Below are 16,105 nucleotides of genomic sequence, written 5' to 3'. Positions count from 1 at the left end.
TCATTTCGGACCACAGAAACATCGGGGTCTCCTTTTTCTTTCATGTAACAAGACAACCATTAGACTGAGCACTCATCTATTAGATTAATTACCTTGAAAAAGCCCATGGCCTTTTGCCATACGTGCGAAACACGTGTTGGCAGTGCTCTGTTTTTCTTTCTTTTGGCAAGACATAAATACTGACCTAAAACTGACGATGCCTTTGGATTTGGGGTTTTCTTACCCCAGGATTTTATGTATATACATATTTCTGCACAACCTGTCTAGCGCACAGTAGACATTTTTATGTTTAAGAAGAGAAAGCTAAAATCCTTAAGAGTGCAAGATCTGGGCCTCAATATGTATTCATTGTGAGAGATGAATACAAAACTTGGATGTTTGAAGCTGCAGTATTGGTTTTCCAAAAATCAGGAATAAACATTGTTGAAATTAATACTTTCAGGGAGGTGGGAGCGCACCAGACCTGAGAGATAAGGCAGCATGCCCTGCAACCTATGAACTTTGCTTTTTTTCCCTACTGACGATTGAGGAATCATGAAACACATGTCTAGGGATACGAATTGAAACTAATAATACAGCACTGGCTATTAACACTTTGAATTGAGCGAGAAATAATGAACTACATGAACCATCATGCAAGAGGTAATTACGTTGGGGCGTGTCTGGTGCGCTCCCACCCCCCTGAAAGTATCAAATTCCTATGAGCTGACGAGCTCGGGAGCCTGCGCCTTCATGCTGTGAGTGGAACTGGTCCTGAGAGATAAGGCAGCATGCCCTGCAACCTATGAACTTTGCTTTTTTTCCCTACTGACGATTGAGGAATCATGAAACACGTGTCTAGGGATACGAATTGAAACTAATAATACAGCACTGGCTATGAACACTTTGAATTGAGCGAGAAATAATGAACTACGTGAACCATCATGCAAGAGGTAATTACGTTGGGGCGTGTCTGGTGCGCTCCCACCCCCCTGAAAGTATCAAATTCCTATGAGCTGACGAGCTCCGGAGCCTGCGCCTTCATGTTGTGAGTGGAACCGGTCCTGAGAGATAAGGCAGCATGCCCTGCAACCTATGAACTTTGCTTTTTTTCCCTACTGACGATTGAGGAATCATGAAACACGTGTCTAGGGATACGAATTGAAACTAATAATACAGCACTGGCTATGAACACTTTGAATTGAGCGAGAAATAATGAACTACATGAACCATCATGCAAGAGGTAATTACGTTGGGGCGTGTCTGGTGCGCTCCCACCCCCCTGAAAGTATCAAATTCCTATGAGCTGACGAGCTCGGGAGCCTGCGCCTTCATGCTGTGAGTGGAACTGGTCCTGAGAGATAAGGCAGCATGCCCTGCAACCTATGAACTTTGCTTTTTTTCCCTACTGACGATTGAGGAATCATGAAACACGTGTCTAGGGATACGAATTGAAACTAATAATACAGCACTGGCTATGAACACTTTGAATTGAGCGAGAAATAATGAACTACATGAACCATCATGCAAGAGGTAATTACGTTGGGGCGTGTCTGGTGCGCTCCCACCCCCCTGAAAGTATCAAATTCCTATGAGCTGACGAGCTCGGGAGCCTGCGCCTTCATGCTGTGAGTGGAACTGGTCCTGAGAGATAAGGCAGCATGCCCTGCAACCTATGAACTTTGCTTTTTTCCCTACTGACGATTGAGGAATCATGAAACACGTGTCTAGGGATACGAATTGAAACTAATAATACAGCACTGGCTATGAACACTTTGAATTGAGCGAGAAATAATGAACTACATGAACCATCATGCAAGAGGTAATTACGTTGGGGCGTGTCTGGTGCGCTCCCACCCCCCTGAAAGTATCAAATTCCTATGAGCTGACGAGCTCGGGAGCCTGCGCCTTCATGCTGTGAGTGGAACTGGTCCTGAGAGATAAGGCAGCATGCCCTGCAACCTATGAACTTTGCTTTTTTTCCCTCCTGACGATTGAGGAATCATGAAACATGTGACTAGGGATACGAATTGAAACTAATAATACAGCACTGGCTATGAACACTTTGAATTGATCGAGAAATAATGAACTACATGAACCATCATGCAAGAGGTAATTACGTTGGGGCGTGTCTGGTGCGCTCCCACCCCCCTGAAAGTATCAAATTCCTATGAGCTGACGAGCTCGGGAGCCTGCGCCTTCATGCTGTGAGTGGAACTGGTCCTGAGAGATAAGGCAGCATGCCCTGCAACCTATGAACCTTGCTTTTTTTCCCTACTGACGATTGAGGAATCATGAAACACGTGTCTAGGGATACGAATTGAAACTAATAATACAGCACTGGCTATGAACACTTTGAATTGAGCGAGAAATAATGAACTACATGAACCATCATGCAAGAGGTAATTACGTTGGGGCGTGTCTGGTGCGCTCCCACCCCCCTGAAAGTATCAAATTCCTATGAGCTGACGAGCTCGGGAGCCTGCGCCTTCATGCTGTGAGTGGAACTGGTCCTGAGAGATAAGGCAGCATGCCCTGCAACCTATGAACTTTGCTTTTTTTCCCTACTGACGATTGAGGAATCATGAAACACGTGTCTAGGGATACGAATTGAAACTAATAATACAGCACTGGCTATGAACACTTTGAATTGAGCGAGAAATAATGAACTACGTGAACCATCATGCAAGAGGTAATTACGTTGGGGCGTGTCTGGTGCGCTCCCACCCCCCTGAAAGTATCAAATTCCTATGAGCTGACGAGCTCCGGAGCCTGCGCCTTCATGTTGTGAGTGGAACCGGTCCTGAGAGATAAGGCAGCATGCCCTGCAACCTATGAACTTTGCTTTTTTTCCCTACTGACGATTGAGGAATCATGAAACACGTGTCTAGGGATACGAATTGAAACTAATAATACAGCACTGGCTATGAACACTTTGAATTGAGCGAGAAATAATGAACTACATGAACCATCATGCAAGAGGTAATTACGTTGGGGCGTGTCTGGTGCGCTCCCACCCCCCTGAAAGTATCAAATTCCTATGAGCTGACGAGCTCGGGAGCCTGCGCCTTCATGCTGTGAGTGGAACTGGTCCTGAGAGATAAGGCAGCATGCCCTGCAACCTATGAACTTTGCTTTTTTTCCCTACTGACGATTGAGGAATCATGAAACACGTGTCTAGGGATACGAATTGAAACTAATAATACAGCACTGGCTATGAACACTTTGAATTGAGCGAGAAATAATGAACTACATGAACCATCATGCAAGAGGTAATTACGTTGGGGCGTGTCTGGTGCGCTCCCACCCCCCTGAAAGTATCAAATTCCTATGAGCTGACGAGCTCGGGAGCCTGCGCCTTCATGCTGTGAGTGGAACTGGTCCTGAGAGATAAGGCAGCATGCCCTGCAACCTATGAACTTTGCTTTTTTCCCTACTGACGATTGAGGAATCATGAAACACGTGTCTAGGGATACGAATTGAAACTAATAATACAGCACTGGCTATGAACACTTTGAATTGAGCGAGAAATAATGAACTACATGAACCATCATGCAAGAGGTAATTACGTTGGGGCGTGTCTGGTGCGCTCCCACCCCCCTGAAAGTATCAAATTCCTATGAGCTGACGAGCTCGGGAGCCTGCGCCTTCATGCTGTGAGTGGAACTGGTCCTGAGAGATAAGGCAGCATGCCCTGCAACCTATGAACTTTGCTTTTTTTCCCTCCTGACGATTGAGGAATCATGAAACATGTGACTAGGGATACGAATTGAAACTAATAATACAGCACTGGCTATGAACACTTTGAATTGATCGAGAAATAATGAACTACATGAACCATCATGCAAGAGGTAATTACGTTGGGGCGTGTCTGGTGCGCTCCCACCCCCCTGAAAGTATCAAATTCCTATGAGCTGACGAGCTCGGGAGCCTGCGCCTTCATGCTGTGAGTGGAACTGGTCCTGAGAGATAAGGCAGCATGCCCTGCAACCTATGAACCTTGCTTTTTTTCCCTACTGACGATTGAGGAATCATGAAACACGTGTCTAGGGATACGAATTGAAACTAATAATACAGCACTGGCTATGAACACTTTGAATTGAGCGAGAAATAATGAACTACATGAACCATCATGCAAGAGGTAATTACGTTGGGGCGTGTCTGGTGCGCTCCCACCCCCCTGAAAGTATCAAATTCCTATGAGCTGACGAGCTCGGGAGCATGCGCCTTCATGCTGTGAGTGGAACTGGTCCTGAGAGATAAGGCAGCATGCCCTGCAACCTATGAACTTTGCTTTTTTTTCCCTACTGACGATTGAGGAATCATGAAACACGTGTCTAGGGATACGAATTGAAACTAATAATACAGCACTGGCTATGAACACTTTGAATTGAGCGAGAAATAATGAACTACATGAACCATCATGCAAGAGGTAATTACGTTGGGGCGTGTCTGGTGCGCTCCCACCCCCCTGATTGTTGAAATGAAGCCTCTTGTATATGTGAGTTGGAACTAATTTTAAACAAGCATTGGTAATGCATCGGTTTTGCCTATGTAATGAACTATGAGTTGTTTTTATCAATCATCTTCGGGGACGAAGGAAACAGCTCCATGACAAGTATCACAGGAGTGGAAAGGATGTGGGGCAGAGCTGCCAAATCGAAAGCTGAGGATCCCTGTTTGCGTAACGGCGCCATAACATCCTCTGATTCTCAGCAAATCACAATCTCTCAGTGTGATAAATTGCGCTATATAAATCTACTGCAAGACTTAAAAATAGAAAGTGGCAAAACTTTATGAAAAAAATAGTTCCTGATAGGAGAAGCCGACAAGAACCAAACACTGGTAAATGAAAGAAAATATGCTACAGCCAAAAGGAATGGAGGAAAAGTGAGTGGCAAGCTCAGGAACAATAGATTTTACAAGCACAGCACAGGCGATGTGCAGGCGAAACCCAAAAAGGAGATATGTTCTTTTAACTCTGGTTGCCTTATTTCTGGTGATCCTGTTTTCAAGTGGACTCCTGCTTAACACATTGACTGGTTGATAAGGTCCCAGGCTGCCAAAACATGAATCCAGTATTGCCAAAAAACGTGTGCAAAGAAATTAATAAAACAATGTGTTCTTTCATATGAGAAACGTGTCATTCTGGTAAAGGTTTATCTTCTCTAGTATCTACGAAATGGTCGGATGCCAGAACGTTGAGAAACTGGGTCATTTCCTAAGTGCAGTGACTCACTTGACAACTGTCCCCTTCTTCATGTGGAGACGGATCCATTGGTCCTCCGCGTACCCATTGCTTCCCCAGTACGTGTCATCGTTGTTGTCTGTCAAACAAAACACACCGGACTCATCCTAAAAGATGAGAAACGGTGTCAAAAATACGGTAATCATTGCAAGGCCCTGCATAAATACACGTGATTGAACACCAGGGTAGCCAGAAAATTGAAATACGCCCACTTTGAACCAAAGATCTAATGGCGCCAAGCAGGTTGGGCCCATCCCAGCATAGAAGAGCTACCTTGTCCCTTCTATGCAAGCATCTATCCATTCAGCGTGCACTATACAATCCACCTGCTGATATCCACCATTTCACCTTTATATTCTTGTCATGCATCCATTCTTTCATCCATCATTCACTCTACCCCCATTCTATCCATTAGCTAGTCCATCCATCCATTTACAAATCTATGCATGCATCTATACACCCAAGAACCATCCTTTGACTTGCTCATCCATCAATAAAGCCATCCATCCATCATTTTTCTTTGTACACTTCCATTCTTTCACCTGTACATCCACCTTATCCCTTCACTCAACCCTTCACCCTCTCATTCATCACCAGTTATTCCTCCATCTAGCCACCCTTCCATTCAATATTCTTGTTTCTATATACCTATCTTCCTTCCTCTTTGCTGCTACTTGTTTATTGATGCTGGTGTCAGTGTTTTTTTCAGATTCAAATTTTCGTAAAAAATGTTGCTTAAAAAATTTTTAATAATGGATTCAATAGTGTAAAATAAAATTAATATGAATGCACTAAAAATAAGTTTAAAATAATGTATTGAACTGTGCTTAATAAAGTATTTCAATGATCCCACATTTTTGCTGAAACCTTCATTTTTAGTTAAGATAGAAGCTGTTTTGATGCTGTTCATCTCACTCATCTCACCCTCCCATCTCATTCCCCTGCGCTTCGGGTGGGCGTAGTTGGCGTAACGCTTGAAAAAAAAAAACTCCTGCAAACAGAAATCATATATTTTTGGTTAAATAACAAGTATCTCTGTCTTTATATACTAAAATGCATATAGTAATTTCACAAAAGTGAAAGTATTAATTTAACAAGCAGTGAGAGAGGTGATGATTTTGGGATCCTCCCTAACCTAGGGAGAGAACCGACCAGATGCCTTGAAACAAAAGCGCATCTTGCTTAACGATTGAGTGATGATCCCATCCTCTTAGGACCCCCCCAGCACAGTTATTATGGGCAAAAATACAATCCCAACTAAAGGCCCTGTAAAGCATTATGGGACAAGACTAGCAGTGGGCAGTGAATATTATAGTATCCAATATCAAAATAATTCTACAAAGAGCTGCAGTTCAACTCCTCGTTACTAGGTGTCCCTCAGGAGTCAAATGCAAAAGCATTGAAAATATTACAGCAAGCTAATCTCATCCCATAATGCTTTGCAGGGCCTTTGGTTGGAATTGTATTTTTGCCCATAATAACTGTGCTTGGCGTGGTCCTAAGAGGATGTGACCACCACTGAAGCGTTCAGCATTATATGGTCTTTGTATTCAAGGCATTGGCTTGGTCGTCCCCCGAGGTTAGGAGGGACCCCAAAATCATCACTTCTCTCATTGCCTGATATTTTTCAATTTCAAAGTTCACTTTTGTGAATTGGTGATATGCTTTTTAACATGTAAAGTTGCTTTATCAAAGCATTAGTGGGGGCAGTTTAGAAGCTGACTCGACTCCATTCGTGGTGGAATGCTAACAAATCTCCGCAAGTAGTTCATTGCCCAGTTACTCATAGGTTCTGCAGAGAAAAGCCAGAAGATATCATCTAGTAATGTTCCTTCCACAGCTCTGTAAAGCAAAAAACGAAACAATGTAATGGATTTTTTCTAATGTGCATGTATTGTAAATGAACTGCTAATGTTGCAAAGTGATCAAAGTCCTTCGGCTACTCTTCTACCGGTATATAGCCCATTGTTTAGAAATGTTGCATATTAGTTGAACTTCCTATGACAATGTAACACCAAAAATTTAGAAATGGGTTAGTATTAAGCTTAATACTGAATCTACACACTTTGATTTGCTCAATAGTGGTTATCTTTAAACATGCCATGCTAAAACTGCGGTTTTCCGTTATTTTATAAGCAAGAATTGTTTACAAGACCCCTTTGCTTTCGGTAAGGAGACAGATTTTAGAAGACTCTCCTGTTCCTCTAGTGATGCTGTACAATTTCCTATTGATGTTGCTGTTCATTTGGCAAATCAACTTAGAAAAAATAAAATTTATGACTGAGGGCCCGATTTAGATTTTGGCAGATAGGTTACCCCATCACAACGGTGATGGATATCCCGCTTGCTGAAATCAAAATCCCATAATCCGCCAAAATATAAATTCCATAGGATATTATGGTGTTTATATTTTGGCGGATGTAATATCGGTCACCTTGTGACGGAGTAACTCATCCCCTGAAATTTAAATCGGGCCCTATGTATTTTGTTCATTTGAGGCTTCATAGCATATTTTGCATTACTCTGTACCAATTGATTTTTAAGATTCAGTAATTAACTTTTTTACCTTTTTCGTTGATCTAAAACTCAGTTATTGAGTGGTCCCAGTCACTTATTTATTACTCTGCTAAATTTATGTTGGCTCTGATTTTGCAGAGGGTGCTTTTAACACAAGATCAACCCTGGCGTGGAACCGGCAGAAGTACATTTTGTGTGTTCTGAAATTTGAGATGTCCTGAATTTTGGGGTTCAGGGTTCCACTTCCACACTGGTATTCCTTTATTGTGGTAATTTTAAACTTCTGTCTGCCTAGTTGCAGACAGAAGAGGCCCGCAAAGATCCCACCCCTCTGTAGCTGCTAAAGCAGGAGGTTCACAATGCCTCTGTGCATGAATGTGATGTGGTTTCCATAGATGCTTAGACATGTCTTAGTGGGGTGAGATACCTTAGTTGGTTATGTCTCAGTTGGGTGAGGTATAGTTAAGATGCGTCAATAGAGGTGCAGTGCTGTATGCCCCACAGTCATGGGACACTTGCAAGAGGCTACTAAGTACAAGCTGCCTGGGTATATTTCAGCAGTAATACGCTAAAAGGACAGAGTGGGGTATGGGTTACACTGGCGTATGGCTCCCTCTCATCAGAGACTGAAGTGCAAGCAGCCATTTTCATGTAAAGCGCTATGTCCATTTAAGAAGTTCTTAGCGAACATGGAAGCTTTCCAAGCTGGAAGGGGCAATCTTTGAAAGAATGTAAACAATTCTTGGATGGCAACAGCCTTCAGCAGAGGAGTATGAGTAAGAATAATATCAGCCAGGAGATATGGTACAGCAAGGGATTCGATCTGCAAGACAGGGAAATGCTGCAGGTGGTTTAGGGATTGTGCTGAAAAGTAAGATATGTGCTACCATGGTGTGTTTGTGGTATGAGTACGTTTGGACGTTTCAGGGTGGGTTACTACAACTTTGCATGCCTCATTCACTTTTGCTTGGAACAACTTGACAACTGTGGAACCCGCAGAGAAAAGTTCTAATTGCCTCTTTTCCACCTGACCAGGTTTTGTGATATTGAGCAAATCAAAAACTGTTTGAAAACCACTGCGAAGCAACATTAAAACTCTCCATTGTCAGGGAGCTTACCTGAAAAGAAGAGACGTTGATGTTGTCAACATATTGCTTGACGCAGCCAAGATTCTCATCTTCATTCAGAACTTCAGCAGCTATGAAACTTACCAAATCCTCATCACATTCATAACTCCAAGCTGGAGGAACAAACCTGCAATGGCACCAGAACATGAGTTACTAGAGTCATTTCCTGTTAATACCTCTGCACCCAATAAGAGGCAATGAAACATGAAAAAAAGTGTTTGAAGTGGCTTCTAACTCACCCAGCAGCAGCCAATTAAAGGACAGGAGGAGAAATATGTGTACCCCCATTCCTTCATCCCTTCTATGGCTCCTGCAGTCTGCCCTTCTAAGACAGCTGGGCAGATGGTAGATGACACATTTAATCCTCCCAGTAGCGCCCTTTGGGGGCTGATATTGGAAGGTAAAGGTGAAAGAAGGAACTCCTATCCCCTGCAGCCCCCACCAGCAGTCAGCCAAATTCGGATACTGGGGCACAGAATAGAGAGATCATTTCCTGTCTTCCTTCCAACCTTTCAAGAAGGAGGCAGAGACTTGAGTAAAAACAACAGAGGAGCCACCACGTTCATTGGACACCACAAATCAGCCACACCATGACCATCTCAGGCACCCTACCAGCTTCCAGGACCACACATCACCTTCAGTAGCCTCCTTACTGGCTTCATCACTCCCACCGCCATCTGACTTCTTCCACAACAAAATTCTCAAGATCTACTCTAACATCGCACCCCAAAAAAACACAGAAGAGATCATTATGCAACCAACCACCACCCCCAAGAACACCCATCACCTAACGAACTGGAGCCCCCTCAAATTCAGAAGACAACACTGGAATTATGAAGACCATTTATTCAGGATCCCTCACAGACTCCAGCCCTCACCACATTTACAAGCTGGGAACATTGAGCAACACCAACCTCACCATCATCAACTCTTCCATCCTTAGCGGAACCTTCTTGGATAGCTGGAATCATACAGAAGTCACTGCACTGCTGAAGAAAACCTCAGCAGCCCCGAAAGAACCCAGCAACTACTGACTCATCTCGCTCCTTCTATTCCTGTACAAGGAAATGGAGAAAGAAATCAACAGGAAACCATCCTACTGTTTAGAACAGCACCACCTCCTGGACTTCACCAAGTCAGAGTTTAGCACCAACCACAGAACAGAAACTGCCCTCCTGGCTGCAACAGATGACAATCAGTCCATCATGGACAGAGGTGATATCGCTGCTCTCATCCTCCTTGGCCTCTCTGTGGCCTTCGACACAGTATCACATCCCACCCTCATCGCTAGACACTGGGACTCAGGAAATCAAGGGCCCACCCTGAGATGGATCGCCTTGTTCACTCCAACATAACGCAATGAGTCAGAATCCCCCTCATACATCTCTGAACCGATGAAGCTTGTCTGTGGAGTCAACTAGGGATCCTCCTTCAGCCCAACCTTTTTCAAACTGTACATGGCACCCCTCACCCATAAGATCCCATGGCATCAACATTGTCTCCTAGGCCAATGAGATACTGTTTATCCTCTCCCTCACCGAGGAGCACAATACCACGAGGATTGACTTAAACGTCCTGCCTGACCGACTTGGCAAACTGGATGAGGGAGAACTGCCTAAAACTCAACACTGAAAAAAATGGAGATCCTCAACTTCGGAAACAAGAGCTTCCTCGTGGGGCTGCTCCTGGTGGCCATCCAAACTAGGATACACGCCTACCCCCACAGACCACGTCAGAAACCTCTGCATCATCCTAGACAACAAACAGACGATGAATAAACAGGTTTACACTGTGACTGCACCGTGCTGCCTCTACCTCAGAATGCTTTGCAAGATTTTCAAATGGCTCCCCATGCACGAGAGACACACAGTCACCCAGGCCCTCATAACCAACAGACTTAACTGCAGCAATGCATTCCACAGCTGCATCTCCAACCAGCTCACACAAAGACTCCAGACCATTGAAAACACAGTCACAAGACTCATCCTAGACATCATTCATATCACTCCCATCCTCAATGAGATACACTGGTTACCCATCCAGAAACTGTCAATTCAAACTGCTCATCCACGCCTTCAAAGCCCTCCACAACACCGGACCAGCATACCTCAACAACCGACTTACACTTACTTTGACTTATTTTATTATTTTTTTTAGAAGTTTTCTATAGCGCTAACAAGACCCGAAGGTAGCAGAGCGCTTTACAGTAAGAGGAAAGGCATGGTGAGAAAAAAGATACGTAACACATAAAGGCAGTCCTCAAGACAATGTTGGGGGAGGAGAAGTTCGTAACAGTAGGCCTTTTGGTAGAAGGATACAGAGATAGCACATAGTTCAGAGGGAGATCCTAGTTATCTAGGACCCAAGGAACGGGTGAGGAACAAGGATTTGAGTTGGATCTTGAAGTCCGGATAGGAAGGTAGAGTTCTGATATGAGGGGGGATAGAGTTCCATATTTTGGGGGCATTTCCAGTGAAGGAGCAGTCCGCAGTTTTCTTCTTTCTGGTTTTTGGTGGGATGAGCAACAGGGAGTTGGAGCTTCTCAAATATCTGCTTTGGCCTGCTTTTTTGAGCTTGTTAGCCAAGTATTCTGTTTACCGGTGTGGAGGGCCTTGTGTGTTAGGCAGGCCGTTCTGAAGGAGCTACGCATTTCCACCGGGAGCCATTCAAGTTCTTTGAGTGCTGGGGAGATGTGGTCAAATTTTTTGCATCCTGTGATCATTCTTGCTGCCGCATGTAGTGTTGTTTTTAATGGAGCCAAGTGTGATTTGGGTATGCCTGTAAGGATTGAGTTCCCATAGTCCAGTCTAGATAGAACTAGAGATTGGGTGGCTAGTTTGAGGTCTTTGTTTGGAATAGAATGTTTTATTTTATTCAGCAGTCTGAGGTTGAAGAAAGCACTTTTTGACGAGTTCTTAATGTGGTTTGTCAGGGTTAATTTGGGGTCAAGGGTGAAACCCAGGGATTTGACGGAATCAGTTGGCGTGAGAGAACCTTTAAGAGCATCGATCGACTTCAGCCATTCAGTGATTTGAGGATTGTCTTCTTTGTTTGAGATGAGAAGAGTTTCGGTCTTGTCGGGATTGAGTTTCAGGTGGTTTTTTGTTAGCCAGTCTTGAACATCTTTTAAGACAGCATTTAGTCTGTGGATGTCATTAAGCGAGGAGGTTTCCAGGTAGATCTGCGTGTCATCCGCGTAGAGGTGGAAGAGGATATTGGCATTCCTGAGTAGTTTGGCGAGCGGTTCCATATAAATGTTGAAGAGCTGAGGTGAAAGTACTGATCCTTGGGGGACACCCTTGTTGACTTGCTGCGTTTCAGAGGTGAAGTTCTTCAGTTTTATTATTTGCGAATGGTTGTGGAGAAAGGAAGAAAACCAATCAAGGACAACTTCGCCGAGGCCAGCTCTTGCTTGCAGAGTTTTGATGAGGAGCTTATGGTCTACCGTGTCGAAGACTGCGGATAGATCAAGGAGTATGAGAAGGCAGCACTTGTCAGCGTCAAGAGAACCGTGAATGTCATCTAAGATGTTCAGCATCGCGGTTTCTGTGCTGCGGCCTTGTCTGAAGCCAGATTGGAGGGGATCGAGGAGATTGATGTTCTCCAGATGATGAGTCAGTTGCAGAAGAACACAGCGTTCCAGTGTTTTGGCGAGTAGAGGGAGGTTAGATATCGGTCTGAAATTGTTTAAGTCTGCAGAGTCAAGACCGGGTTTTTTCAGTAAAGGAGTGACTTGTCCCATTTTTAGGCAGTCAGGGACCACTCCGCTTTGTAGGGAGCTGTTTATGATTTTGCCCCAGATGGGAGCTAAAGTGAGCTTCATTTTTTTGACTAGTGAGGGAGGAATGGGGTCTGAGATGTGAGCTGATGGTTTGGCGGTCGAGATCAGCGAGATTATCTCAGTTTCCTGCACGTGGCGAAAGCTTAGCCACGGGGCGGGGGGGGGGGGCCAGAGAGGAGGGTCTGAGGGATGGCCGCGTTACTGATGTCTAGAGATAGTTCAATTTTTAGGACCTTGTCGTTGAAGAAGCTGGCGAAGTTATCGCAAAGTTCTTTGGACGCTTGCAAGGGTGGGGGTAGAGGCTTGGATGTTTGATGTCTGATTATGTTGAAGAGCTCCTTAGGTCTGTTTTTGGAGTTGGCTAGAGCCTCTCGGAAGAAGCTGGATTTCTTGCTTTTGATGTTGTTGTTGTACTTCTTGCGGGCTGTTTTTAGTTGTAGGCGAAGGGTGGTTGTTGGGTTGTTTCTCCACTTTCTTTCTTTGGCTCTCAATGATATTCTTTCTGCGTTGAGGTCCGCATTGAACCACGTTCTGGATGGGGTGGCGCGACTTCTTTTGAGCTTTGGAGGAGCTAGATTATCGAGGATGGAGACTAGCTCAGAGTTGTAGTGGTCAGTGAGTTCGTTGGTCGAAAGATGTGGGGAGTTGTCTAGAAGAAGAGAACTTAGCTGCCCTTCTAGAATGTCTAGGGGGACTTGGGAGAGGTTTCTTGACCATTTGGGTGGGTCTTGGGGAGGTTTAAGCGGGATGATGGGGTGATTAATGTGAAATAGGATCATATGGTGATCTGACCAGTCAACAGGGAGTATGTGGTTGATCGTGATTGAATTCTTTTGTGCAATGATGGCGTCCAATGTGGCTCCTTTGTAATGTGTCTCCTCGGTGCAATGTTGAGTGAGGTTGTTGTCGGTGAGGAGGTTGGATAGTGATCTAATTAGAGGGTTATGGGATTCATTCCATCGGAGATTCAGGTCACCAAGAATTATGTTTTTGGAGTCATCGAGAGCGTCTTGGGCGATCAGGTTTGATAGTTGGTCTCCAAACTCATTGTTTCTGCCCGGGGGGTGATAAAGAAGATGGCAGAGTAGAGAGTCATTGTCTTTAGTTTTGATGGAAGCGGATAGGCATTCAAATGAGTTGTATTCAAAGGGGGAGGTTTCTGTGATGTTCCAGCTGTCCTTGTGGATGATAGCAACTCCACCTCCTCGTTGTTCTATCCTGTCTTTGGAGATGAGGGAGAATCCCGGTGGAACCAGCATGTCTAGGCAGGGGGGAGATGACTTATTAAGCCAGGTCTCAGTGAGGAACGCAACGTCTATGTCATGTGTGAGGATGGCTTCAGCTATGTCCGTTGCATGTAATGAGGCCGATCTGCAGTTCATTAGGAGGCAGTTGGTGATTCTCTCCTGAGTGCTGGTGGTTTTGTCTTTAACTTCTCTGGGTATGGCGGTGAGGACTGGTAGTCTTTGTCGTTTGAGGATGGGTTGATCTTTCCGGAAACCAGTGATTACTTGGATTTTAGATTTAGGTGAGACTGAGATGGGAGATTCGTAGGTCGTGGCTAGTGATGCTGCTTCACTGTCTGACATGGGGGCTTCTGATCTGAGTGGTCTGGTGGTCAAGTGATTTGAGCCTGCTAGGGAGTGAGATGGGTTAGTTGTCGGGGGCTTGGTCCGTGAGGTTCTGGGGAGTTCAGTTTTTTTGGGCCTGGAAGCCAGGACCTTGGGGTAGGGATCAATCGGGAGGGTGTTGAGGGCTTCTGAGGGTCCCTGGGTGATGATGGCATTGGCGAGGAGGGGCGTTGGGGGAGGGGTATTGGAAGGTTTGGGGGTATTACATTGAGTACTGAGGGGTACTATGGGACCCTGGGTGATGTTGGGGTTGGCGAGGAGGGGTGTTCGGGTAGGGTGATTGACGGGAGTACAGGCAAAACCGAGGTTGAGGAGTGTTACTGTAAGGCCTTGGGTGATGGAGTCGACCTGTTTTTCCAAGGCTGAGAGCCGTCTGGTTATGGAATCGATGGGGGTGTTGTGGGCATCTGCAGTGGGGCCGGGCGTAGTGTGGTTAGAACTTCCATCCAGAGGGCTACACTCAACCTCTCTCACCCTCGCAAGGGTCCCTCGCATCCGCAGAAGTCCCTAAGGAGGGCACTCCTCCTCCTTGATTGCCACCAAGACCTGAAATGCACTTTCTCAACACATCTGGACAGCTCCTCCGCAACTCAACTTCTGAAATTGAAGATCTGGCTATTCAACTAGGAGCTCCGTCCAGCTTATGTTCCAGCTCCAGTGCCATACAAATGGACCTAACATAACATAACAATTCTAACCCACCAACTAGAACCTATTGAGACAAGGTGACACATTTTGTTGATCCAAGTCAATCTCTAGCACAAGCGCCTAATGACTAACAGGAATAATAGTTTGAGTTCTGTACTCATTCCCATCCTCTGGCCACGCAACAACACTAAACCAATAAGCAGAATGATGTTGTGATTGTTTTATTTGAGAATTTCAATGTCTCTTTTATGATACAAAGCAGGGAGTACTCGTTAGTTTCTTTGGAGCATTTGCAAATTTTATGGTATGATATCGTTTTTTGGTACTGATAATTAAAGGTGCCATTGTGCAAAAAATTACTTTAACACTTACACCCCTTTGGCTTGTGCTGATCAACTCTCGCAGTATAATATGCTCTTCGCCAACTGAGTAGCCTGAAGGAGTTCTCATTAATGCCCTACACATCTCTTTTCAATTACATTCACATTTTATACACAAAAGAACAGAACACAGCCACTTTCAGTTAAGCAGCAACACCATAAGGAACTACAAGAGAGGAAAAATAAATAAGACCTGAATTCTAACACCCAATAAAACAACTGCCAGCAATCCTTATCTCTGGCTATTATTCTGCTTCTTTTAAAAGAAATCCTTTCTTCAAGAGGTACCACCACCATCCCTTTTCTCCCTGATTTACACCCACACTAAAAGTAGCTAATTCATTGCAATTTATACTGAAAACATAAAGCCACAAGCAAACCCAGTTCTCATCTAGCTTCCATGGTGGCCTCGCTGTTCTAAACATTTGGATTATTCAATCATGTTAAGCATATTGGAACAAAACAGCACTTTGCAATCCCCCTCTGAGACCCTTTGGCGAGGAGCTCTCCATAACAAATAAACCAAACAAAAATCTCCATGCCCCACTGACGTCACCACTTTTTTTCACGGGCGGAAACATCCATCACAAGTTGTAGCTATCGCACTCCCTTTACCACTAACAATTCAGCTTCTTCGATTAACACTAACAATCACTTCAGGCCCACAGATCATACAATTCTAATTTCAATCTCTAAGTAACACAACTTCACAAATACAAAGGCACATAGTTCGCTAGTACAGAAACAAACTATCACAATGAGCATTTCATTGGTATCCTGAAACATCACCCAAA

At 44.5% G+C, this 16,105-nt stretch overlaps 1 protein-coding gene across 2 annotated transcripts in view; it reads right to left on the bottom strand.

The window, feature by feature from the left end:
• The window catches only part of LOC144801703 (E3 ubiquitin-protein ligase HECTD3-like), a 507,926-nt gene that overhangs the window by 393,098 nt on the left and 98,723 nt on the right, over window positions 1–16,105 (bottom strand). For both annotated transcript variants that reach the window (XM_078671764.1, XM_078671765.1), the window contains exons 4-5: window positions 8,863–8,998; window positions 5,219–5,334 (exon numbers count right to left, since the gene is read on the bottom strand). In XM_078671764.1, coding sequence (XP_078527890.1) covers window positions 5,219–5,334; window positions 8,863–8,998 — 252 coding nt within the window. The remainder of the gene's footprint in view (window positions 1–5,218; window positions 5,335–8,862; window positions 8,999–16,105) is intronic.

The sequence above is a fragment of the Lissotriton helveticus genome, chromosome 1_2 (assembly GCF_964261635.1).
Source record: "Lissotriton helveticus chromosome 1_2, aLisHel1.1, whole genome shotgun sequence".
Taxonomy (NCBI): Eukaryota; Metazoa; Chordata; class Amphibia; order Caudata; family Salamandridae; genus Lissotriton; species Lissotriton helveticus.
This window is presented reverse-complemented; position numbering and strand designations above follow the sequence as displayed.